At 37.1% G+C, this 24,907-nt stretch overlaps 2 protein-coding genes across 2 annotated transcripts; one reads left to right on the top strand and one right to left on the bottom strand.

The window, feature by feature from the left end:
• Positions 1–1,931: 1,931 nt before the first annotated feature.
• Positions 1,932–14,152, top strand: LOC131436806 (uncharacterized). The gene is made up of 2 exons (XM_058605729.1): positions 1,932–3,676; positions 12,867–14,152. The coding sequence occupies exons 1-2, from the start codon at positions 2,233–2,235 to the stop codon at positions 14,111–14,113; spliced, it is 2,691 nt and encodes an 896-aa protein (XP_058461712.1). The 5' UTR covers positions 1,932–2,232; the 3' UTR covers positions 14,114–14,152.
• Positions 14,153–14,253: 101 nt separating this feature from the next.
• Positions 14,254–16,082, bottom strand: LOC131436807 (uncharacterized). Its single transcript, XM_058605730.1, has 2 exons — positions 15,863–16,082; positions 14,254–15,785 (listed from the first exon to the last, which is right to left on the bottom strand). Exon 2 carries the CDS (start codon positions 15,745–15,747, stop codon positions 14,254–14,256), a length of 1,494 nt encoding a protein of 497 aa, XP_058461713.1. The 5' UTR covers positions 15,748–15,785; positions 15,863–16,082.
• Between the last annotated feature and the right edge of the window lie 8,825 nt (positions 16,083–24,907).

Raw genomic sequence — 24,907 nt, 5'->3', positions numbered from 1 at the left:
TTTGGGCCGGAAGTATACCACCCACGGACCCCCCGAGCCATCGTCTTGGTAAACTTTTTGGCGGGCAGGCAATATCTTAGAGGGAGATGGAGGCATCGGAGAGGGAGATGGTATCGGAGAGGGAGATGGTATCGGAGGGGGAGATGGTATAGGAGGGGTAGATGGCATCTCGGAAGCAAACTCAGCCTCTAAATGTTCTTCGTTCATTCGTTCAGCTTCGCCCTCCTCCGAGACACCCCCACTGTCATCAATATTCATATTTAAAGTGCGGGAGTAAAGAAGTCTCCCGCACTTGAAATGAGAAAGAAAGAAATAAAATGAAAAGAAAATATATGAATAGTAAAAGTTGAAAGAAAAAGTTTGAGAAAATACTTAACAGTATGTCACGGTAAGCTGTTAGGTGAGTTGCTCCTTCACTCCTTCGTTGTGCTTCAGCGTGACCTTGACTCAGGATTTGGCTGCTGCGATGCGGGTAGCAAACAATAGAAATAACTGCTGCCCGATGATAGCACAATAGCGTCTACTGTTGATACCGGTGCACAGACAGAACTCACTTGCGGGGATGCTACTTTTTATCACTTTTATTTAATGCCTATACTACAGCCTCTGCTGTGATAGGCACCTTCGTCTTACCGATGTCGATTGTTAAAAAAACGCGTGTGCTCACTTCGAACATTCGGTTACGAATGGGTTGCAACTGTTGATCCCAGGCTCTGTTCGGTGAAGTTTTTCCTGAAGCAGGAATGGGCAGCATGGAAGAAATTAATAACCAAGTCCAGATGCAAACCTCAACACCCACCTGCCATATATTGTTATTTTTTCCGTCGGATTCGAGCGATTTGAATCCGGGAATCGGATGATGTTCGTCGTTTTCATCAATCGCTTGATGTTGTTTCTACAGCGACCGATAACGAATAATAAAAATTATACAGGACGTCGATTTCACTAGAAATCCGGCAATTGTTGAAAAATTTAATTTCAACGACGGAAACTAGTAAGGCTACAAAATTTACTCACCTGCAAGGCCTTCCAAATTGCACAATATAAGTCACAATATACATATTTTCAAATCAATCACTGATGTGTTACGAAATTGTCGGCTGTATTGTAACTTTATGTGACAATAACAAAGTACATCCGTTTATTGACAATTTGTATAGTTAGTACAAATGAAAAACATAGTCGGTTAAAAAACACTATACGATAATGTTCTTACTACATAAATTCTTTTGATATGGACTACATGAATAGTGTATTCAAACTTCATAATTTCTTTTAAACCATGTATCTATTTATGGTAACATTATTATACTGTGGACATATTTACATGGTAGCGATAACTATTCAGCTCTTCATATATATCAAGGCTCGAGAGCAATTTCGCCTTACTAGAAATTGTGATTTTAACTATTTGTTCTTATATTTGAGATGACTACCATTGTCAGGATGACCATGCCAGAAAAGTCATAAATACAAATAGTTTAGTCAAGTCGTAGTCTTTGTTGTCTAGTAATGTATACAATACAGATGGTGAATAGTCATATATCATGATTGTTGCCACTATTTAAGCGTATAGTTGAAATGACAATGGAAAACAGGCTACGGTTACTATGGTATTTTTCTCAGTGTATACTTTTCACATTATTTTTTGAACTGGTGATTTTGGTGATTTTTGATGCAACATATAATTTGTCTTATGATTTTCACCACTCATTTTGCCTGAGTGTACTCCAATACAGTTGGATTAAATCAATTAATTATCAAAACCTCGTATTACCTAGTTGTAAATACAGATAGATGCAGACTTCTATATTCCACTGTTCAGATTTCCAACTTAATTATTTGGCATCTCTGCAGTCATTTTATGAGTTCGATTCATTCGACTCAAAACACAAAATGAATGCCGAAATGTGAATGAATACAACCATTCGTGTTTGACGATAGATACACATTCAAAATATAATCAGCTGTTTTTATTGTAAAATTATCGGTTTGATACAAATTCTAGCCAATCAGCTGGCTCAGATTTCAGGTATACACACATTGTGAAATAAAATGTTTTTACTAAATCATTTCTCTTGGAGTAAATTTAAAACATGTGTGCTAACAAGATAACGATGGATGTTGCAATAGTCGGAAAATGACAAATTCTTGACTATCTAATCTATCCGGTGGCAACCAAATACATCGAAACCGATCGAATACCATGAGCAGCAGTCTCAGTTTACTATCATGCATCGGAAGCGATACTTTCCGGCGGATCTCGTGTCACACCCATTGCATTATGCAGCTCTACGCGGATACTTTGACCAAGTCAAACAATTGATTGTTACGGGTTATAATGTATACGAACCCATTCAGGATGGGGAAACTGCCGCTCATGTTGCTATTGTCGAAAATCAACCGGAAGTGGCTAGATTACTGTTGCAGGAATACCGAAAAGATTTCGAGTTTGTACAAGAGAAAATAACACAAGATTACCGATGTGATGATAACAGTGATTTTTTGTTGAATAAAAGTATCCTTCTAGCCGTGAATGATCATCAACGTGAAATGGTGGAGCAATTGTGTGAACCGATATGTTTCAACAATACGTTGATGGAAGCAACACTGATTCTCATTAAACAACCAAATGGAAGAAAAAATCTGGTCGTTATCCACAAAAATACAAACAATTATTTGCAGCTCTTCAAGCTAGTTAAACAATTATTACCTAATGGACTGCTGAGCTGGAATAGTACTGGGCTGCAGGGGAAATGTGAAACATTCCTTCAACTGGTGGCATATCATGGAAAAGCCGACCTTCTCGAATTTTTAGTGTCCTGCGGAGCGAATTTATCCAATGTTGGGTCTGGCAAACGAACTCCACTCCATTCGGCATGTGAAGCTTCCCAAAATACCATTGTTGAGATTCTTGTTAGTAAATATGGCAATAGTTTAGATCTTACTGCGTTGGATGAAAATTGCGAACATGCTTTACATTACGTTCTGAAACGAAAAAATAAATACGTTTTCAAATTGTTACTAGATGCAATGGTAGATTATCAGAATCGGGCTTCTGGAGATTCGAAATCAGCCGCATTTAATTTTATATTCAAACTAGAAAATAAGGAATATCCTAACACGAGCCTATGGAGTCAGTTGGATACTGTTTTCTGGGGCGAAATGATTGGCATAGAACTAGAGCGTTACCAGTACGATTTATCTTACAAATGGGAACATGTTACGGCGTTGATCGATATGGTTACGTACAAAAAAGCAAGAAAGTATTATTTGAGTCAAATTGTACAAAAGCCAAAACTTTTAAAAGTGTCAAACAAATACGGATTTACTGTCCTGCATGCATTGATCGGCTCGAATGAATTACACACAATCGAAGAATTATACTCAGGAGTTCCAGACGTCATGGAGTTATTTGAATGCAATGCTGCTATACCAACTCTAGCCGAACTAATGATGAACGGATTTGCGGATATGACATCGTTCGTTCTTGAACACCATAAGGCTTTTTTCCAACAGAAAATAACGGATGTATGCGAAAAAATTGTGATGGAGTATACTGCACCGAATTATGATGTCATGTTTGGAATGTTGCAAAAGTTTTTACCCGGTATTGAATCATTTCTCGTACAAAGGAAAACATGGTTGAACGAGAATTCATATGCTGCCTTAATAGGTATGATTGTTATATTATTTACAGAGCGACTCGAACATTTGATTATTTTGCGATTCCGGGTATCGATTATTAAGTACATTTGGTTGATTTTTAATGAATAAGACTTGTAGTAATATTGAATCTGAAGGAGAACATTCAATCCCCTTTTACGCGGGTTCGATTCTCAATATCGCATGACAAATATTTGTATATCGTATGGAATCACAGGAATAGAATAGTTTAAACGAACCCGTAAGAAGAGATACTTACTGTTTCAATGCCCAACTAACCAAAAGTACGGATGATTCGGCTTAGGCGGTGGCAATCGTCAATGTCGTCATTTCCGGTCGAAATAAAAGAGTTCATGCAGGGGACGGGTGTAGCGTAATGGGTAAGTCGATGCCTTTCACGCAGCCCACCTGGGTTCGATTCCCAACCCCGCACATAGGGTCAGAAAGTTTTTCTGGCCCGAAGAGGCGAATGACCATAAGGTTAAAACCTCAATCGAAACAAAAAACCTGTTTTAATCCACCTAGTGGTGTAATGATGCCTTTTTCATATCAATCATACTATTATATATAATACTGTGGTCAAGGATGGCTTTTATTGTATCAAAGAATTCTCACTCTTCACTCTTTACACGATTGTATCAGTGCCATCAAAGAGAGACTAATATCATCGCCACAAAAAACACCCGGCATATCTCATTTAACATAGAATAGACACCAGTGCGAGAGCGAATTTTTTTCGATGACATTACTGAGAATCAAAGGTTAGCACGCTGCTGTGGGGATCCTCTCTGAAGCAACAAACGGTCGCTTATTCTCGTTTCGCGATCCGATTCTGTATGGGCAGTGGATAATTGCGATAGAATCATTTTACTATTGCCACTTATTCTAACTATGTGCATATAACTTTTGTATAAGTAGTGTCTATGAAGATGTATGTGAATGCTCCACACACGGGGTTTTGAAATATTGCAACCTAGTATGAGAAACATCAAGTTGAACCATCGATTCGATTTTATGCGATAATTGTCAACTTGCGATCCTCTCTTGGGAAATTCCACACAGCAACGATCATTATCAGACTGTATTTTTTTTTCAAGGGCCGTGAAATACTCAGAGTATAAAGTGGAGCGAAGAAATGTAGAAAAATTCTCTCACGGTTCATGCATTGAATGACTCGAGTTCTTATAGCATCTTCTACCGGATTGAAAATGTTGTATACAATATAAAGAGCAATATAGCAGCTTCTGTCAAATTTTCGGCAATCACCAACACTGACTGTGGTATTCTTCAAAATTATTTTTCTTCGATTCTTAAAAGAATAACCGAAATAGATTTGTTTGACCGTCTACTGATAAAAACTATCAATTGGAAAAGATTTGAGGTCGATTTAGAAATTTTTTTAAGGTTTTTCCCCATTTTCAGTGATGGTATAAAATTTTTAACACACTTTACCCAATATTTCCGGATCCGGAAGTCGGATCCGGATGAAATTCAGGAATTACGTTTGGGACCACAGGACCTTTCATTTGAACCTAAGTTTGTGAAAATCGGTCGCGCCATCTATGAGAAAAGTTAGAACACATATTTTCTTTTTTTTGCACATTTTACCCCATAACTCCCGAACCGGAAGTCGGATCCGAATAATATGCAGGAATTTTGAATGGGACCACAAGACCTTTTATTCGAACCTAAGTTTGTGAAAATCGGTTCAGCCATCTCCGAGAAAAGTTAGTGCAAAAAACATTCCAAACACACATACGCACATACACACACATACACATACAGACATTTTGCGTACTCGACGAACTGAGTCGAATGGTATATGACACTCGGCCCTCTGGGCCTCTGTTCAAAAGTCGGTTTTCACAGTGATTGCATAACCTTTCTATATGAGAAAGGCAAAAAGAGTTCATCGGGTTTTTATAGAACTCTTAGAAGAAATGAATTCAGCATTCCGACCTTCTCCTTCGCAATTATTTTGCGATGGCTTTCCTAAAGTATGATGTGGAGCGTTTTGCTTTGTACTTGACGGAAATATATACGTTTCTCAATGAAACCATTTGACTAACTTGGGAAATTTTACAGAATTCGCTAATTTTTTGCAAGATTTTTAACAGCTTACCGTTCATTCAGTTCTAGCTGCATTGTAATCGTTTGGTAATCATTATATCGTCGATCTGTCAAAAGTTACTAATCAGCTCTGTAAACGCTGTAATGTAATGGATTTTTTTTATTTATATGACCCCTTAACTGTTTTTCGCTTATTGCTAAAAAGTTGAAGTGTTCTAGACAAAATTTAATAAACCAAATGTTTTCGTTTGATAAACCAGAAGCTGTTTCAGGGTAGTTTTATCAAACGAATTATTTTCAGAAAACTGAATTGGATTCGCATAAGAATTATGTTCGATCTAGTCACTCTATGGTCAGTTTGATTACTCCATTTTACTAACTATTTCATTCAACAAACAGTTTTTCCCAAAAATATTTTCTCATCATTTTACGATCTCTTGTCTTTTTCCATCTAGCCTCTGAGCAAAGTTTTGTTTGGTATTTTTTTCTTCTGAAATTCTGAATGTTAAAAATCAACTTCAGATCCGTTCAAGAAATAGAAAATTAAAAGAAAAAATCAAATAATAGAAAAACCTTGAACCTAAAATCCATATTTGTTGCTAATTAAAATTAAAAAGTAGAGAAATTGTAGCTGAAATAATTAGATTTCTTCCAGCTTTAAATTTCGGATGAAATTTACATAATAAAATAAAATAAATACACATAAAAGGAAACTGTTTTACTTAAAGTGACCTACAAAGAACTCAGATTTTCAATTAATTACACTGTTTCAACCCGTCTACACATACTAGAACACTACTTAAACTGTGAATAAAAAGTTAAAATTAACCGCGAAATGGTCCACAACCTAAATAAACAATTCAACCGCCTGTAATTTGATGAATTGGCGTCCTTACTATTGGATTTATTAGTTTCCGAACTACACCGATTAGAAGAAAATGGCGCTATCAGTAAATATATTGCTTTTGTCCTGTAAATTTTTTTTGTGAATAATTGACGTTTTTTCATGAAGAACTTGAATTATTGAGAATAACTAAAACATTGTTTCAGCTCATTTATTTTTCCAAAAGACACGATTTGCATTAAGGTCAGTGTGTTGCTGTCAACAAGTTAAAAAAAAATGAAATTTTTTTGAAGAGACTTGTTTTTAATTTGATTTTTTAGTAATTTTTTTAATTCGTGGAAACATGGTCGACTTCTTCTTCAGAGTATATTTATTTTAGAGTTAAAACGATTTGAAAACATCCCATGTAAAATGCATACCCCTTTTTTTAAAATCAGTCTTGAGTTAAATTGGTCACTCCATCCGTGTAAAAAAAGGTTTGCTATACTGAAGATGTGAGCAAAGTTTTGTTTTAATAACCATTAATTGGAATATGAGTTAAAATTAAATTATCAGGATTTAAATTGGGTGTTCAGCCACAAGTGGTGACTTTTCAGCCCTTTTATTACATGATTTGATTATAACCATGAAGACATCATTTGCTTCCGCAATTCTGTGATATTTGTGTAGGGAAAATTGTAAACCTACTTGTGTTGTGTAATGGGGAAAAGGAAATTATATAATAACTGACTAACTAATACAAAAAGCGAATCGATTCAATTGAAGATTGCATCGATTTTTGTCGGAATTTGCTTATAATATTATGTGACATTTCATCTAATGGTTCTATATTTGTGAGTCTCTGTAACTCATTTGTACTAAACCAGGAAGCTTCAAAATCATTTTCAGAATTTTATTCTGAATCCTTTGAAGCGTTTTCTTCCTGGTGGAGGTGTGAGTAAAGTTAATTTCTTTAATTGCTCAGCTGCAACCTCGGAAGCAATCGGAACTGGATTGGATTTTGCTCCAACCGAAAATGCTGAAAACTAAAAGGAAAGGAATCCAGCCTATATTTTCAAACATGAATTGGTTTGTTTCGAAGAAAAAATAAGCACTTCAAAGAAAATAATCTTCTGAGCGGTAAAATGAAATCACACTTAGAAATTTTCGCAGAATTCGGTAATTTTTTACCGAGTTTTCCACATCTTGACGTTCAGTAATTCAATTGTTTACTGACCGTTTGTTGAACTATCAAACAACTACCGAACGGTTTAGTAAACCAAATGGAATTATCTAACGAAGGGTTCGGTAATTAATTTGGTTTTGTTATTATTTTTTGATTAAATTCTGAATTTAAATGGATTTTCGGGTTAAAAAAAACAACATAATTTTTCTACTTAAGATTTTGTTTGACGGATTTGGATATTTTTCACAGAAACGAGTGATGGAAATTAGAACCAGTGGCTACGAGTTTATTGCCTTACATATCCACGAAAAAAGCAAAAAAAGGTTATCAGTAGCAGCCGGTAAAAATTGAGAAAAAAATGCGTCTTAATGTCCCGGCTGCAGTGTTGGTGATTGCCGAAAATTTAACAGAAGCTGCTATATTGCTATCTATATTGTATACAACATTTTCAATCCGGTAGAACATGCTACAAGAACTCGTGTCTCTCAATGCATGAACCGCGAGAGAATTTTTCTACATTCCTTCGCTCCACTTAATACTGTGAGTATTTCTCGGCCCTTAAAAAAAATTACAGTCTGATAGTGATCGTTGCTGTGTGGAATTTCCCATGAGAGAATCGCAAGTTGACAATTATCGCAGAAAATCGAGTCGATGATTCAACTTGATGATTCTCATACTAGGTTGCAATATTTCAAAACCCTTGTGTTTGTTACAAAGATTATATGCACATAGTTAGAATAAGCGGCAATAGTAAAATGATTCTATCGTAATTATCAACTGCCTGTATAGAATCGGATCGCGAAACGAGAATAAGCGACCGTTTGTTGCTTCAGAGAAGATCCCCACAGCGGCGTGCTAACCTTTGAATCTCAGAAATGTCATCGAGAGAAATTCGCTCTCGCACTGGTGTCGATTCTATGTTAAATGAGCCATGCCGTTTTTTTGTTGTTGCGATGATTTCCAACTCTCTTTGATGGCACTGATTCAATCGTTGAAGAGTTGCCAGCGAACGTTCTTTGATACGATAAAAGCCATCCTTGCCCGGTTGATCAAAATTATAAGCGCCATACCGCACAATCCGTCCAGTCCACCAGAAGTTATCCACGAACGATATGTGTTGGCAGCAAGTTGAAATAGTGATATGAAGTTACTTTCTGCCCATAGGTAAAAACATTGTTTAGAGGAGTTCTAATGTTTTCAAAACATGTGCACCGGTTCCTCAATCCATTCGACGAATCCCTCAAGATGTGTTTTTCGTATGGTTGTTTGAAATATACTTAATGGAAATTTTAATAACTGTTTGACAGATAGTTTTTACCACAATCAGTATTTACAGTAACTCGGAAATTGGAAGACCATTTTACCATACGGACAGTATGATTTTACCGTACTCAGCGACTATTCGGATTTACTGTATAAATTATAATATTATTAAATATTATTATTTACAGAATTCTGTAATGAAAACCTCCGGTAAAAATTTGCATAATTTTTGTACAATGAAAATTAATGTATCGAAACATTGCTTGTTTCTACACGGAAAATATAAACTACCTATTATTTGACTTCTTTTTACTTGTTTTTGAGTTCTTTTGAATCTTTTCTTGCATTCTTCAAATGTTTTATTGTCGAAGTAAAGACTGTCCCAGAAAGTATGGACGCAACCAAAAACCGCTGCCATTTCGCAATGGTTCAGAATCTGTCAATTTTTATGGCTGCGTCCTGTTGTTTACACTCTTCTCTAACCACTTGTGCAGTTGTCTATTCGTTTTCATTAGTTTGTTTCGAAATGCGTGGACTTTCAGCAGAACAATGTAGAAAAATTGTGTACAATTGGTGCACAGAACGCGGACTGTCACTGAGAAAGATAGCAAAATAGATAGATGCAATCAGGAAGTTTGGTGAGGATAACACCTTTGATGATAAACCGAAAACGGGTCGAAAAAAAGGTCCTGCTAACCCTCAGTTGGATAAACGTATACTGGAGGCGTTCGAGCAAAAGAAGGAGGTTTCAGTTCGGGATGTGGTCAAAAAAGTGGGCACTTCGAAGTCAAATGTTTTTCGTGCTGAAGAACGTTTGAATCTTCAAACCTATAAGAAGCAGAAACAACCAAAACGTAGTCCGAAACAAGAAGCATCGATCAGTACGAGGGTTCGAAAGCTGTAAAGTACGATTCTTGCTGGAAATTTGAACTGCATAATCATGGACGACGAAACCTACGTGAAACTCGATTATAAATCCTTGCCTGGACCACAATATTATACGGTGCGAGAAGGGCAAGTGTTAAACCAGTCCGAGACATCGATTGAAGTCGAAAAATTTGGTAAGAAAGCTATGGTCTGGCATGCAATTTGTAGCTGCGGTAAGATTTCGAAATCCTTCACCACCACTGCTTCAATGAACAGCGAAATATACATCAAGGAATGTTTACAAAAACGACTTCTACCCATGATTCGAAGCCACAAGGATCCTGTTGTTCTCTGGCCAGATCTTGCTTCTTGCCACTACTCGAAATCTACGGTAGAATGGTATACTACCAAAAATGTCACTTTCGTCCCAAAAGACATGAATCCACCAAATTGCCCACAACTTCGACCAATTGAGGAATTTTGGGCATTAACGAAGGCACATCTTAGGAAACATATCTCGGCAGCCGAAACCATTCAACAGTTCGAAAAATATTGGAAAAAAGTGTCAAAACTTGTCGCCAAGAAGTCTGTACGGAATTTAATGAGGAACGTTCGCAAGAAGGTGCGCTAGATAATCTACAATGGCTAAGTAGCAAATGTTGAGAATAATATTCTGTTGTTGTAGTCTAGTATTATCAGTATATCGAATAAAATTTGAATATCTAACCCTTGTGAATTATTCACAGCGAAATCAATGTGCGTCCATACTTTCTGGGACAGTCTTTGGTTGTGTTTTCATAAACTTTGCAGATTTATTTTTTGTGAAAGCTTACAAAGCTTAATTTTCATTAATTTCGTCGAAATTTCGGATTGAACATCACCATGCGATTCATATTTAACCAGGGCAAGAAAAAAAACACTTGCTACACACTTGGTGTGTTGCTTGAATGTTAACTGCTCGTCAAGAAAAACGCCAAGGTCTTTGATACATGTCGATCTACCAATGAATAAAGTATTCGAATTTCAAGGCATTTTTTTTCTCGTAAACGTAATGATCAAGCATTGGTCTGGATTAACGGTCATGTGAATCAATTTGCACCAATCTGAAAAGATTGCCATTTTTTTCGTTGAAGAAACGTCGCATATTCTGAGCTGCGAATAACATGGTAGATCTTGAGGTCATCTGCAAAAGATATGCGCGGTCCTTCTGAAGAAAAATAACCGTCGTTAAAGTACAGCAAGAAGATCAAAGATGACGATTCCTGAGATATGATTGTATCCATCGAAGGACCAAAGGTACCAAAACCAAGTCGATCCAATTTTGCTATTGTGATGTCATCTGTCAAAATGATTTATTACATTTTGAAATGTAATAAATCGCTTTGACAGAACCAGCGAACCTAAATTTGTGAAACGCTTGAGAACAATGGGAACAGTCAATTTTTTCCCCGATTGGTTTCTTTGCAGCGAGAAAGATTTCGCGTAACTTCTGTGCTTTCAAGTTGTTAAAAAAAACCTGTTTTAATCCACCTAGTGGTGAAATGATGCCTTTCTCATGTATAATATTGTGGTATTCCATTCAAAATTTTTCTCTTCTATTTTCGAAAGAAACCAAGGAGTTGCTTTTGCATTTACTAGCTCGCAAAGGTCATCCTTAAGGGAACGAAGTGGGTTCACTATTATATGCACTTCCGGCACCGGAACCCGAGAACCGGTATAATCGAAGTCGGTTCGTACGGCCAAAAACTAACATGACGAACACACGCTACTAGTTTTTATTCAAATTTTGAAGATTTAATTCAATTTTGCCATCGCACTCTAAATGACGATTTAAATGTTTGTTGTATCCGAAAATATGCAGTAATCTTTGGTAGGACCACAAGACCTTTCATTTGAGCCTAAGATTGGGAATAACGGTTTTGAGTCCAGTTTACAACATTTTTTAGGGTTTTTGTTTCGCCGGTTCAAGTGACGGTATACAATATTGAACACACTTAACCCTATAACTCCGGAACCGGAAGTCGGATCCGGATGAAATTCAGGAATTCTGTATGGAACCGAAAGACCTTTCATTTGAATCTAAGTTTGTGGAAACCATCGCTGAAAAAAGTGAGTGAGATCCATTTTTTTTATGACCACTATTTCCGGTGCTTCCGGAACCGGATACAGGAATTCCGTATGGGACCATGAGACCTTTTATTTGAATCTAAGTTTGTCAAAATCGGTTCAACCATCTCGGAGAAAACCTAGTGAGGTTATTTGACACATACACACATACATACACACACACACACACACACACACACACACACACACACACACACACACACACACACACACACACACACAGACATTGCTCAACTCGAGTCGAATGGTATATGACACTGACAATTCTTACTAGTCGGTTTTTCAAGTGATTGCATAACCTTTCTATATGCGAAAAGCCAAACCCGTATGTAGTTGTAAAGTTTACGCGAAACTTGTTCCCTACATCAAAAGGAACACGTGTTTTCTTGAACAGCGTTGAAAGTTCATGCGTAATTTGTTCTGCACTTCAAAGTTGTAGAAGGTTTCGCGTGTACTTTTAAGCACAGAGAACAGAACATCCAACTGGAGATTTCAATTTGTGTGAGAAATTTAACGGTCGTTTTAAAAAGCAATCACCAAGTAGCAATTCTCCTGTAGAGGCGCTCCGAGCAGCTCAGTAATCCCTAATGGGATCTTGCATTCGAGCTTCCATACAATGGTAATTCATGCGTGCAAAGTCGTGCGCAACGGTAATTTTTATTTGTATGCTTTACACAGCTTTTTTGAACAAGTTTGTTCTAGCTTGGATGTCTGTTCTATGTGTTTTAAGCAGCAAGAAACTAAAAGTTTTCAGTAAATGTCTAACTTTTGGAGGCTTGGATTTATTCGTCCTTATATAAAGTAATGTAGGAAGAGAAAAAAAAACTGTTAAAACTATACCAGAAAATATCTCTTAATTTTCAGAATATGACGAAATGTACAACAATTTACTTGACGATTTTTCAACCACCATGGAAAACCTCGAAAAAGTTGACAAAACAATTAATGATTACAATTCTTCCACTGGGAGATGCTTCCTAAGCCGAGCAGTCCAGGAGAATCAGCTCGAGCTGGTTGAACAATTGCTGAAAGCCGGAATAGATTTTGAATACACTGACACAGACGAACGACATGCAATCCATTGGGTAAAAAGCGTGGAAATGTTACATCTGCTGACCTCAAAACATCCCGATGGTACGTCATTAATTCACCGTAAAGATCGGAATGGAATGAACCTGTTGCATGTGTTATGTCCGGATAAAACCAGCGACAGAGAGAAGCTAATTTTGGAACTATTGCGGCTTGGAGCAAGAATAGACGAAAGAACTCATGATCAGGCAACCGTACTTTTTTTCACCTACGATGAGGAATTGTTTTGTTTTCTTACGGAAGAGCTTAAATCAAAAGGTTTCCACGGCATTGATACGGATCTAAGAGATTTCGAAGGAAAAACGGCACTACACATGCAATTGAGACATTGCAACAGTCATATTGCTTCGGTCATGCTTCGAGCGGCGCCCAGTTGGGTTAGCTTCACCAACAAGGGGGACTCCTATCTCTCATACCTAATTGGATTTGAACCGGACTTGTTTGATGTAGTATTTAGACCAATTCTGGAAATGAATCCCGAAAAAACTGAGCAGATGTTCCGAGCAGAACTCAACGCATCACGTGATCGTTGCTCGGAGCTGTTCGTCAAAGCTTGCTTGCAAGGCAATACTTATTGCATCGACAAATTTTTGGATATGGATCTTGATTTTAATATTCGAGACTATCGTGGAATGGTAGGGTTATTAACTCTGTTGGATAGTAATGAATTGTTGCAGCCAATGTTCGTTGAGCGTTTACTACAGAAGGAAGTTGATGTAAATCTGCAAGATAATGCTGGGCGAAATGCTTTGATGATTCTTGGGCAGAACTACGCCAAAGCCAAAGAAAAAGGTTACTCTATAGAAACGGTGAAGGATCTTATAAATCGCGGAGCCAAAATCGATGAAATTGATCGCACCGGAGAGACAGTTTTGCATTATGCTTTTAAATTGATGGAGCTAGATTTGATTAAAGTTTTACTAGAAGCCGGTGCTAATTTTAGGATGATGAGTAGCGTTGGTAAAGCACCATATGAAGTAGCACCCAGCGGAATTTCGGAATTGTTTTCATTTTTATGTTGAACAATTAAATGGAGAAGCAGTTTTTAACTATGTGTGTATATTTTTTAATATAAATAATAATTGTTTTTACTTGTACATAATATACATAAATTTACACGGAAAAGAAGAAACATAAATAATTACACAGTTGCATTCGAGGATCAATCTTCACAGAATATATCTTCTTCAATTTCCTCTTCCATAACCTTATACATTAACTCTTCGACTCGTTTTTCTAATTCTGGTAAGTATGTTAGCAGTATGTTGATAGGTTCCTCGAACATAGCTGAAGGTAGCATATCCTCTTCGTAGAAATTATCCATCATGGTATCGGCAATTGTTCGAATAAACTCTAAATGCTGCTCCAGAAGAAATATCAACACTTGACAATTTTCATGTGATATGACGCTAGCCAAACAGATAACAGCACCGTCTTCGTTCTCGAACAGCGTTCGGCATTGATCCAAACGAGATTGGTAAAATTCTTTGACAAAGTCTAGCTCGTCCGACCATAATAAACAGTGCAGCACGTTGCACCCTTCCGGGTCAGTTAGCCCAAGCAATTCTGGGTTCTTACGAATTTCTTCCTGATAATAGCTTTTTGCTGTGTGGCGTATAATCACTTCCATTAGCATTATGCGATCGCCAGATTGGAAACTTAGGTCGTATGAATACTGTTTCAAATACTGTTCCAAAAAAGTATCTCTAGATTTTTCACTTGTGAAGCTCCAAATAGAAACTTCTGGCCATCTATTGTGTTTGAAGCGAAAAATCTGGTTGAATGCTACGCTATCAGTTTCCAGGAATTTTTCCTTCCGGAAAGAAATCATTTTTTTAAGAACATAGTCAAACGCAGAAGCGTTGTCGTGTTCCAGAGTGTAAGTCAAAGCGGAGTATCCTAAATGGTCTTCTACAGTCGGGTCCAACATATCACAGTATTCTTCTAACAACAATTTAACAATGCATATTTTCATTGCCTTGCAAGCCTCCATCAAGGGTGTTCTTTGATTTCTACCAGGATAAGCCGGGTCCGCTCCGTAAACTATTAATCTTCTCATGAGTTCGACATTTCCTTTAGAAGCTACCAACTGCAACAATGTGTCACACTTCAATTCAGCACCACAGTAGTTCCAAGAAAGGTATCCGTTATGTCTTATTCTTTCAAGATAATTGTTCATGTTTTTTCGATTACTTTCGGTAACACGAACAGCAGCAATGCGTTTGGACTGACTTGATGTACTAAGAAAAATTACCTCGACGTCATCAGACTTGTCATATTCACCGTTAGTAACATTTTCAAACTCTTCTGCTTGTTTGCATTCCTGTTCAGTACACGCCAATGCAATTTGTTTTTTGAACCAAAACTTATCCTCTCCAGTCGTAGACCAATTATGTCGGAAATACTCTTCTACTCTTAAAAAATCTTTCTCATATTCTCCTAGTAGGATATCACACACCGTTTCCTGGTCATTAAAAATCGCCACATGTAGTGCAGTTTCTCCGTCCTTTACGGGTTCGTAAATGTTAGCGCCTTTTGTAATCAGTTCTCGAATGAAATCCGCATTACCCTCGGCTGCCGCGAAATGTAGCAAATAATTTGAGTACGAAGCTGACCTGTAGGTTTTGCGCAACATTGGGAAACATGTAGTTAACATCCGTAGTTGTTGATTACACGGGAGCGACTATCACGTCTCTGCACGGTTGAATGTGGAGAATAAATTTGACGGTGAATTTCATGAAAAAACGTGAATTGTATTGAAGATATCATACTTGGCGGATAGCTGATGAGGTAGTCGTATGTTACACCATGTTTATTCGTTTGTTGGGTTGTACTAGCGATCCGTCGAAGTGTTACCATATTGAACACAGAACAGAACCGTCGAATGGTTTAAATGACAGAGATTTTCAAAACTTAATAATGAACTCGGTAAAGATAAATGTTAATCAACTAACAGTGATTTGTTTACATTTTCGCCTATACGCGCTTGACTCGAAGTGTATGAATGTGTGAGTACCACTGTTAGTTGTCAAAAGATTGTGTGTGATTATGGCGAGATCGTGGTGTTGGGGATGAGCAAATGAACTTCCAATGAGCCTATCAACGAATGAGCGCGCCGTGTCCTTTTAGTGCGTCGTAAAATTTCTTGCATTTTGCTAGAGATAATTTTTAAGCAATTGCAGATTAGTAACCGAAAAATAGTGAAATCAAGGATCTTACTCTTGGACGAAAGTGAATAAAAAACCACTTGTATTCTGAAGAGTGGTCAATACTCGAATGCAGCGTTTAACTACTATTATTTAATTGTTTTATTTTTTACCTTCGACTCATGAGTACATTAGCGGATGACGTTGGACTCGGATAAGCGGATCAACATAATCCGCTAAGAAGACGTGCACATTTTTAATTATTATATGAGGCTAAGATGAAACCTAAAACTGTTGCAAAATAGGCGGGTGGGTAATGTCACAGACATAACTGGAGGACGTTAATCCGAATAAAAACCTGACATACTTTTTTCACGCTTTGGAATATTATATTTAACGACCTATTGACGACGAACAAATTCTATCTTACAATTAGGTAACACGAAACAAATGAGAGTAAAAATTACAACAGACAATGGTATAGTAGTTTTTTGGAGGATTTACATACATCAGTAGGGAATAACTTCGCATAATCCTTTGAAAATATTCTAATGGTTCTAAGATAAAGGAGCAATTTGCGGAATGTACCCGATGTATACAACTTTTGAGTGCTTTTTGCCAACATTTACTTATCCACACAAGAATTAAAATCCTGAACCAGGATTCAGGAACTGGAAATGAATTTAAGAACAAAATTCAAATAACAAATTCTGGTTCTGAATTCAGTTCATGAATTTATTTCTAGAATAAAGAACTGAATTCATTTCCCAAATCAAGAAGTTATAAAACTGAATTATGAGTTAAAAACCTGAATAAAGCAAGTCAATTCTATTCCAGAATTCAAGTTCCGAATTCAGTTCCAGCATGCAGGTTCTGAGTTCTGAAAATTAATTCTTCAATTGAATTTAGGAATCCTGAATTTTATTCCAGAGTTCTGAAGTTAAAATCCTAAATGAGAAATTTGGTTTCAAATTCCGACCGTAAAGGAACTAATTTCAACTTCAAAATCTAATCAAGGAATCAGTTCCAGAATTAGGGTTCTTTTCTATTGGGCTGTCATCAAAATACAATGGAATCAGAAAACTTTAAGGTAACTATGTAAAATGAAACGATGTAAACCGTATGCGCACCAGTAAAAAAAACGAACAAGATAGGCGACGCTGCCAGCCCGCGTGGAAATTTTCACTTTGACAGCACGCTCTATCAAGCGGGTTGCCAGTCGCTGCCCCTCTCCATAATTTCTAGGGTCATAGTTTTAATTTCTGAACCTGTAGTCTGAAACTAAGACAAGACGAGACAGCTGGCTTCTTACTCTTATTTTTTTTGCTTTCCATGAGCCCTGCTGAATTATAACTGATAGTTGACTGTATGTGACTAGTGACATTGGCAGTGCAGCCAATTTCTTCTAACCATCAATGCATGTTATTCACAATCCATTATTCAAATAATAAAACTTATGTTAACAAAAATTCCGTCGTATTTTGTGTGGTATTGAGTTATCGAACATTTGGAGATTTCATAAATATCTATATAGAGTACCTACAATAATCGAAAATAAAACTGGAACCAATTAAAGCACCTATAACTTGTTGGTATCTTGTAGTATGTATCAGAAACTAATTTGCAAAGAAAAATTGAAATGGAAATGACCGTAATACCTGATAACGTTTCTAATTGCATTCAATTCTAACAAGCAGTTATTACCTGATTCATTTCGTTTCGTCTGAAGTCTGACGATCTAATATTACGAAACTTTGTATACGTGTTGGGAAAATAAAATAATAATATTTGTTGAATTTAGTTTATTTTGAATCTTGCTGCAAACACTGCGAAATTCGATGAGAATAACCCTGTGGTAACGAAAACAGTACAACACCAAAAACGTCAAATGGGCTCCCAAACACGGAGTCAAACCCGTAACCAGCGATGCCAATCCTACGGATTTATCCATAGATCTACGTATTTCTGTCTTTTATACGAATCTACGGATGAACCTCTTGAAATCTACGAATTTCGCATTATTTCTCCAGATATCTACGGTAAATAATTAAATCTCGCGTTTTTTTCTGAACATGGCCTATGACCCATCTGTCAACATTCACTTTGAAGAAAGATTCTGGATGACTTGGCTCTCAATGGTAGTCAGTTATAACAGTAATCGGAAAGACAATGTTTTATCTTTCGTGTAATTGATTGTAATGCTTCTGAAATTACTCTTCAAAGGGGATGTTGACCAATGACTTACTGGCCATTATTCGGTAAAAACACTTGAAATATCGTTACATCATCTTCATCTTTGGATTTATGGCTCATAGCACCAAGCTTTTCACGCACGTTGTAACAGAACTTAGGTTCTGCTCTTTGAAATTTCTTATTTGAACTAATATTAACCTGCATAAAACTCTCAGGGCAACAGGGGAGCGATCAACCAAATAACACTTACCCGGATCTCAAAGGTCTCACAATTTTTTTTTACTATATATAATTAAACAAATCTATTAGAAGTTCAAAACTCATGGTAATTTTATTTAAGGTAAGCATAAAAAATTATTATCAAAAGCATTTCATTTGTGAAAATCAGGAAATAATGTAACAAGGCTTAATTTATTTAACTATTTAAGTAAATTAAATATTTGCGCACAAAAAAAAAAAAACGTTGGCATGCATAATCGTTGCGGCCGTCGGACGGTGGGGCGCCTTCGACGATATCCGAACAACTGCTGCTGGCGATCCCGATGCACGAGATCAGAGCACTCCGAGCGAGAAAGATGGCGAAAGAGACATACCTTGGTGAGTGAGCACGTGTACACGCACTATGGCTGTCACACCGTTCGTTAGCCGGCCAGCGCTATGGCCGCGGTCCCTTTCGTTGAGGCTGTCTCCGTCGATATCACTAGCACCCGTATCCTGGGAGGGTACTACACACTTTAGGCCAATATCACTGGTGTATTCTAAATTTGGGGCCGGAACGGGGACCGTATGTTGATGGACGGTCTGAACTTATACGACACGCGACACTAGATTTTGTTTCATTGTGCACTTTAGAGTGGGTTTTTTTAGAGGAGGTGAAAGTCACTTAACACACATCGGGCATTCGCACTAAAAGTCGATCTCTAACGTTCACTTTTCCGATCTTCTTTTGGCGACACTGGGACCTGAGTCCACCACTCTGCGACTTCACCTCCGCACTTTGTTAGCCCGATCGTAACTTTTTGGTGATCCTTTGATCACCCGCGCGTCGTATCACCACGTTCCGAACCGTACTAGTGTCAAAATTATACAAGAGACCTCTCACCTTTACACTGACCTCTTTTATAGCTCGGCTCGGGCTCGTCTCAAGCTCATCTCGAAGAACGGATACTGTGGTACCACTGGGCAATAACCAGCGATGGATGTCAAGCAGAACTCATATCAAAATATTGATGAGAAAAAAGATGTTTTCCGGTGTATACAATTTTAGATTAAATTATTAGTGACTTATCCCTAATGGGTGTTAAATGGAGAGAAGTGACTTGGCGCAATTTATCTAATTTTATTTAAGTCTATTGAATGTAGTTAAAACTAAAAATTATATAAATCAATATAAAAATTTTAAAGTTGCCCGTCAGTTGGTCATTTGATTACATTTGCATCTTCTACTGAGTCACTTCTCACAGCATCACTACTTGCTGGGTCAACCCCATCTCGCTACCAAAGCTCGTTTTTTTAAATAAGGTACTCATTGGAAACGTACCTTGATAACAAGCTGCAACATTGTTTGCAGAATATTGACTCAACTAGCATGATACTTTCAAACGTTTTACAGTGATTGAAAAAAAAATGTACATAAGAAAATGGGAAAAATATACTTTTGAGAAACGGATTGGAACCGGTGGGTTACAACGTGTTTAAATAAGCGACATAACAACAATAATAATTTAACGCAATTATATGAGAATAAGTACACTTGGAACCAATTCTACGGATTTCACCACAGGGAAAAGTGGCATCGCTGCCCGTAACGCGAGCTGTCTTGTCTTGATCTGGAACTATTGGGAGTATAATTAAGTTCGGTCCGTTTTCAAAAGATGGCTCTGGCTGTTATGAATATTTAACAATAACAGCTGATGTCAGTTTCAAGAGGTTAGACATCTGTCATTTATATTTAGTTTGTATTGCTTCGAGTTTTTAAAAATAAAACTCGTTTTTCACTGTGCTAATGATGAGCATTGTTGTGTTAAGTATGCTGGTGAAGCGCATCAAATGCTTGTGGATGTTTATGGTGATAATGCTCCAACTGATACATCATGTAGGGAATGGTTTCGACGTTTTAAGAATGGAGATTTTAGCGTTAAAGACAGGCCTCGCTCTGGACAATCTACCAAATTCGAAGACTAACAGACTAACAGTAACATTCGATGAAGATCCGAGTCAAACGCAAGAGAAGCTTGCACAATCATTGGAAGTGACTCAACAGCAGTTTCTGTACGATTAAAATGGGAACGATTCGAAATCAAGGCAGTTGGGTGCCTTATGAACTGAAAACGAGAAACATTGATAGGCGATTTATCACTTGGGAGCAGCAAATTGAAAGGCAACAAAAAAGGGTTCATTACATCGAATTGTTACAGAGAATAAAAAATATAATGTTCTATTACTCCAAGAAGAAAAAATTCTACGATATGCCCGGTCAAATGTTGCCATCGATCTCAAAATCAACACCAAAACCAAATGACCGTACATTACGAGAAGAACGACCGGAATACAAGCAAAGACATGATAAAGTTATTTTCCTGCATGACAACGCTCGGCCTCATGTCGCAAGTCTTGAAAAAATATTTGGAAACGCTCAAGTTGGACATTTTGCCGCACACGCATTTTTCTCCTGGCATTGCTTCTTCTGATTGCTGGTTGTTCCGACGGATGCATCACGAGTTTACAGGTTTACTTCTTTCACAGAAATCGAAAATTGGCTTCAAACATGGATCACCCCAAAATGCAAGACATTTTTTTCGAGATGAAATTCGAAAATTGCCTGAGAGGTTGGAAAAGGTAGTAACTAGCGATAGAGGATACTCTGATTAATATTTAATTTCTTTTCATTTTGAAATAAATTATGTTGTTGCAGTTAGTACAACTAGATATACCTTATGATCAATAAAGAACCGGAATTTTAATAAAAAACGTGTTTAATCCACCTAGCAGTGAGATGATACCTATTTTTATCAATCCGCATGTGTTTTTTGCATGAATATTCTTCGGTGTTTAAGTTTTCATGACATTTTTTGTAATGAACCTCGTTTTAAGCGACAATTTGAGATTTTAATCACTCATTACTCTGTAATGTCGAAACTGCAAATCGGATCGAATTTGAATCTAGAAGTGTGATAATCGATTAAACATGCCATGATATGTAAGTTCCACTCTAGAGTTTACGGTAATTTAAGGTACTTCCAGAGCCGGTATTCAGGAACCAGCATAACCCAAACCGATTCGTATGGCCATATGACGAATAAATTACAACAGTTTTGAGTTCAACTTTGAAGCTTTTCGGGATTGTCATCTTCTATATCGGTTTGAATTTTAAAAATTCATCATCATGTAATTCGAGAACCGGAAGTCATAATTGGATAAAATAATTAATTTTTGTATATAAGTTTGTTTTAATTAAAATTTTTGTTTCTGAAATTTGATTAGGCTTTTTTTGAGAAAACGATTGAGCTTTGAGAAACGATTTTATACTGGAACCGGAATTCTAAAAGCGGTATGGCCGAAGTCAGATAAATTCACCTGAGTAGCTGTACACTTTACATTTGTTTCAAAACATTTGAAAATCAGTTAAGACATCTTTGAGAGATCATAGAACGAATTAAATTTTTAGGTGCCTTCTGATCGACAACTGAATACCACTAAAACTGAAAAAAGTTAATTTTTTTATCGACTATCCAAATCTGCTAACCCGATAAACCTGATTAAATTATGTGGAATAGACATTTTTATACAATCCCCGAAACCGGAAGTTGGATCTGACTGAAAAGCAAGATGTTTTATAGAACTTTGAAACTTTTCATTTGAATCTTAGATGATTCTTAGATTTCATTTGCATCTTAGATCGGTTCAGCCATCTTCAAGAAAAATGAGTTACACAATTTTGATTTCGTTTCACATATCATCCTGTAGTTCCGAAACCAGAGGTCGGAACCAAACATAATGCAGGAACTTTGTTTGGGAGCATACGACTTTTCGTATGAATCTGAATTTGTAGAAAAGAAATTTTCCGAGAAAATTATTTGAAGTTATTTGTCACACACGCATTTGCTGATCTCGACGAACTGATTCGAATGGTATATGGATGTTATGTTGTTCCAGCATTTATTGCTGTAAGTAGTTTAAAACAAAATAATTAAAAAAAATTCTGCCATCATCTGGTTTATATATGTCATATTCGAACGATTATGTTGCCAAAAACGAGCCGTGCCAAAATCGGTCCGAGGCTAAATGTCATGAAAAAGAATGCTGTACACAATCCTTTTGGTTCTTAGAAACAATTGTATGTAACAGTATAAAAAATCGTGTTTTCCGTTGCTCCCAAGCATTTCTTTGTCATACAGCGCTCAAAACTCCTACTGCTGGAATAGGGGGAAAAGTCGCTTACAGAAAAATTTCGATATCTCCGTTAAAAATGGACGGATTTTAACAATCTATGGCTTGTTGGATAGGTATTACCGTGCGGAATCTAAGTCTGAAAACATATTCTGTTTCAAGGTCAATTGTGACAGATACTGTCAAAAAAACTGAAAATTTTGACATAAAACTTTGTATAACTCAAAAAGTAAACATCCGATCTCAAAACCATTCAATAGCGTTTTGGGTGACGGGAGACCTTTCATTTGCGACTAGTTTGATGAAAATCGGTCCAGCCATCTCTGAGATCTCGACCTCTTAGTTGACAACACACATACGGACACACACACATACACACACACACAGACATTTGCTCAGTTCGTCGAGCTGAATCGATTGGTATATGTCATTCGGCCCTCCGGGCCTCGGAAAAATTTTCGAAATTTTGAGCGAATTCTATACCTATTTTTTATATATATAAAAATAGGTAAAACGCAAAATTTCAATTTTTAATAAATTTCTTTATTATCGCCTTCAAAGTACTCTCCTCCTGCGGCAATACATGCATGCCAACGCTTGATCCAATTTTCCATACAAGTTTTATAGGCCGCCGAAGGTATGGCCTTTAGTTCACGCAGCGAATTCTCTTTATCGTCTCTATGGTCTCAAAATGCGTTCCTCGCAATGGCAATTTGAGTCTGGGAAAGAGGAAAAAGTCACACGGGGCCATATCTGGAGAGTACGGTGCTTGGTTAATGATATTGGTTGAGTTTTTGGCCAAAAACTGCGACACAACCAACGCTGTATACGCCGGCGCATTATTCAAAATTCAGCTTTTTCGGCACCAGCCGAGAAGCGATGCGTTTTAAACCCAAAACGTCAGTTAAAATGTGTTCGGCTGATCCATAAGAGATGCCCAACAACACAGCAATCTCTCTAATCGGTACAGAACGATTTTGCAACACGATTTGCTTCGCCGATTCAATGTTTTCTTCAGTAACAGATGTTGTTGGGCGGCCAGGGATCTCATCATGATCCAAGCTTGTACGACGACCTTTGAAGCGTTTATACTACTCGTATGCCTGTGTTTTTCCTAGACACGATTTACCAAAGGCCTTTTCTAACATTTTCAACGTTTCGGAACACTTGAATCCATTTGCAACACAATATTTGATGCACGCACGTTGTTCTAAATTTTCATCCATTATAAAAATCACCACACGAAAATTTTTCAACTTCTTTGTATAGACGCCAACCAAAAACTAATCGTACGATATGCGTCAAAATTAGACAGAATGTGTATAAAAGTGTTGCCAACGTTGAGAGAATAAAAGTTAACCGATTGGACAAGCGCGGGAATTTTAAAATGAAAATTCCGGTTCTTTTTTGATCATAAGGTATTTACGATTAAGTAAGAAATTTGGCATACATGCAGGATCTTAGAGACGCAGTTAGTTAGAAAGTACGATTCAGACGATCCGTCACCTTTCGTCACAGTCCACCTTCGTCACCGTCACCGTCAAAATTAATAATATGCATTCTTATGGCGATATTCACACATAACATCACCGTCACGGAACGGTAAAGGAAGTATCAAACTAATTTTGACGGAAGCAATGGAAAATTCACCTGACAATGTCTTTGAAATTTAGTTGAGAATATTCTGTGAAATTGTATGATTCATTAAGTTTACCGTTGGAGAAGTGTTTGTTTCCTGAATGAGGGACTGCTAAAAATTGCAACGCATGGAATGACATACGTCTATTTGATTATCGAAAATCTCGACTTTGAAGGCTTATATCATGAATCTATCGTGACAAAGTCTAGATAATTTAGTTCAAAGTCATTTTCTATGCGTCCACCATTTTATTCGTTTTAATTTTATGGTAGCGTTTGGAAAAAGGAGAGAAGAGCAAAACAAAATGGACTCAACTAGGTTCCTAAGCATGCAAACGCAAAAGGAATTGAGGGATCAACGTTGTCGATACCAAATCTAAACCCGACCCAGTGTTCTCAGCCCTTAAGGCTAAAAGTTGCATAGTTTTTACCACTTGAAATGCAAGTTGT

The sequence above is a fragment of the Malaya genurostris genome, chromosome 3, assembly GCF_030247185.1.
Source record: "Malaya genurostris strain Urasoe2022 chromosome 3, Malgen_1.1, whole genome shotgun sequence".
Classification (NCBI taxonomy): Eukaryota; Metazoa; Arthropoda; class Insecta; order Diptera; family Culicidae; genus Malaya; species Malaya genurostris.
The sequence above is the reverse complement of the archived record's forward strand: the minus strand, read 5'-3'. Positions and strand labels throughout refer to the sequence as shown.

Coding starts and splice junctions, on each gene's coding strand:
- LOC131436807 (XM_058605730.1), bottom strand. CDS start 15,747: ATGTTAACTACATGTTTCCCAATGTTGCGCAAAACCTACAGGTCAGCT.
- LOC131436806 (XM_058605729.1), top strand. CDS start 2,233: ATGCATCGGAAGCGATACTTTCCGGCGGATCTCGTGTCACACCCATTG. Junction 3,677..12,866: donor TTCATATGCTGCCTTAATAG/GTATGATTGTTA, acceptor CTTAATTTTCAG/AATATGACGAAATGTACAAC.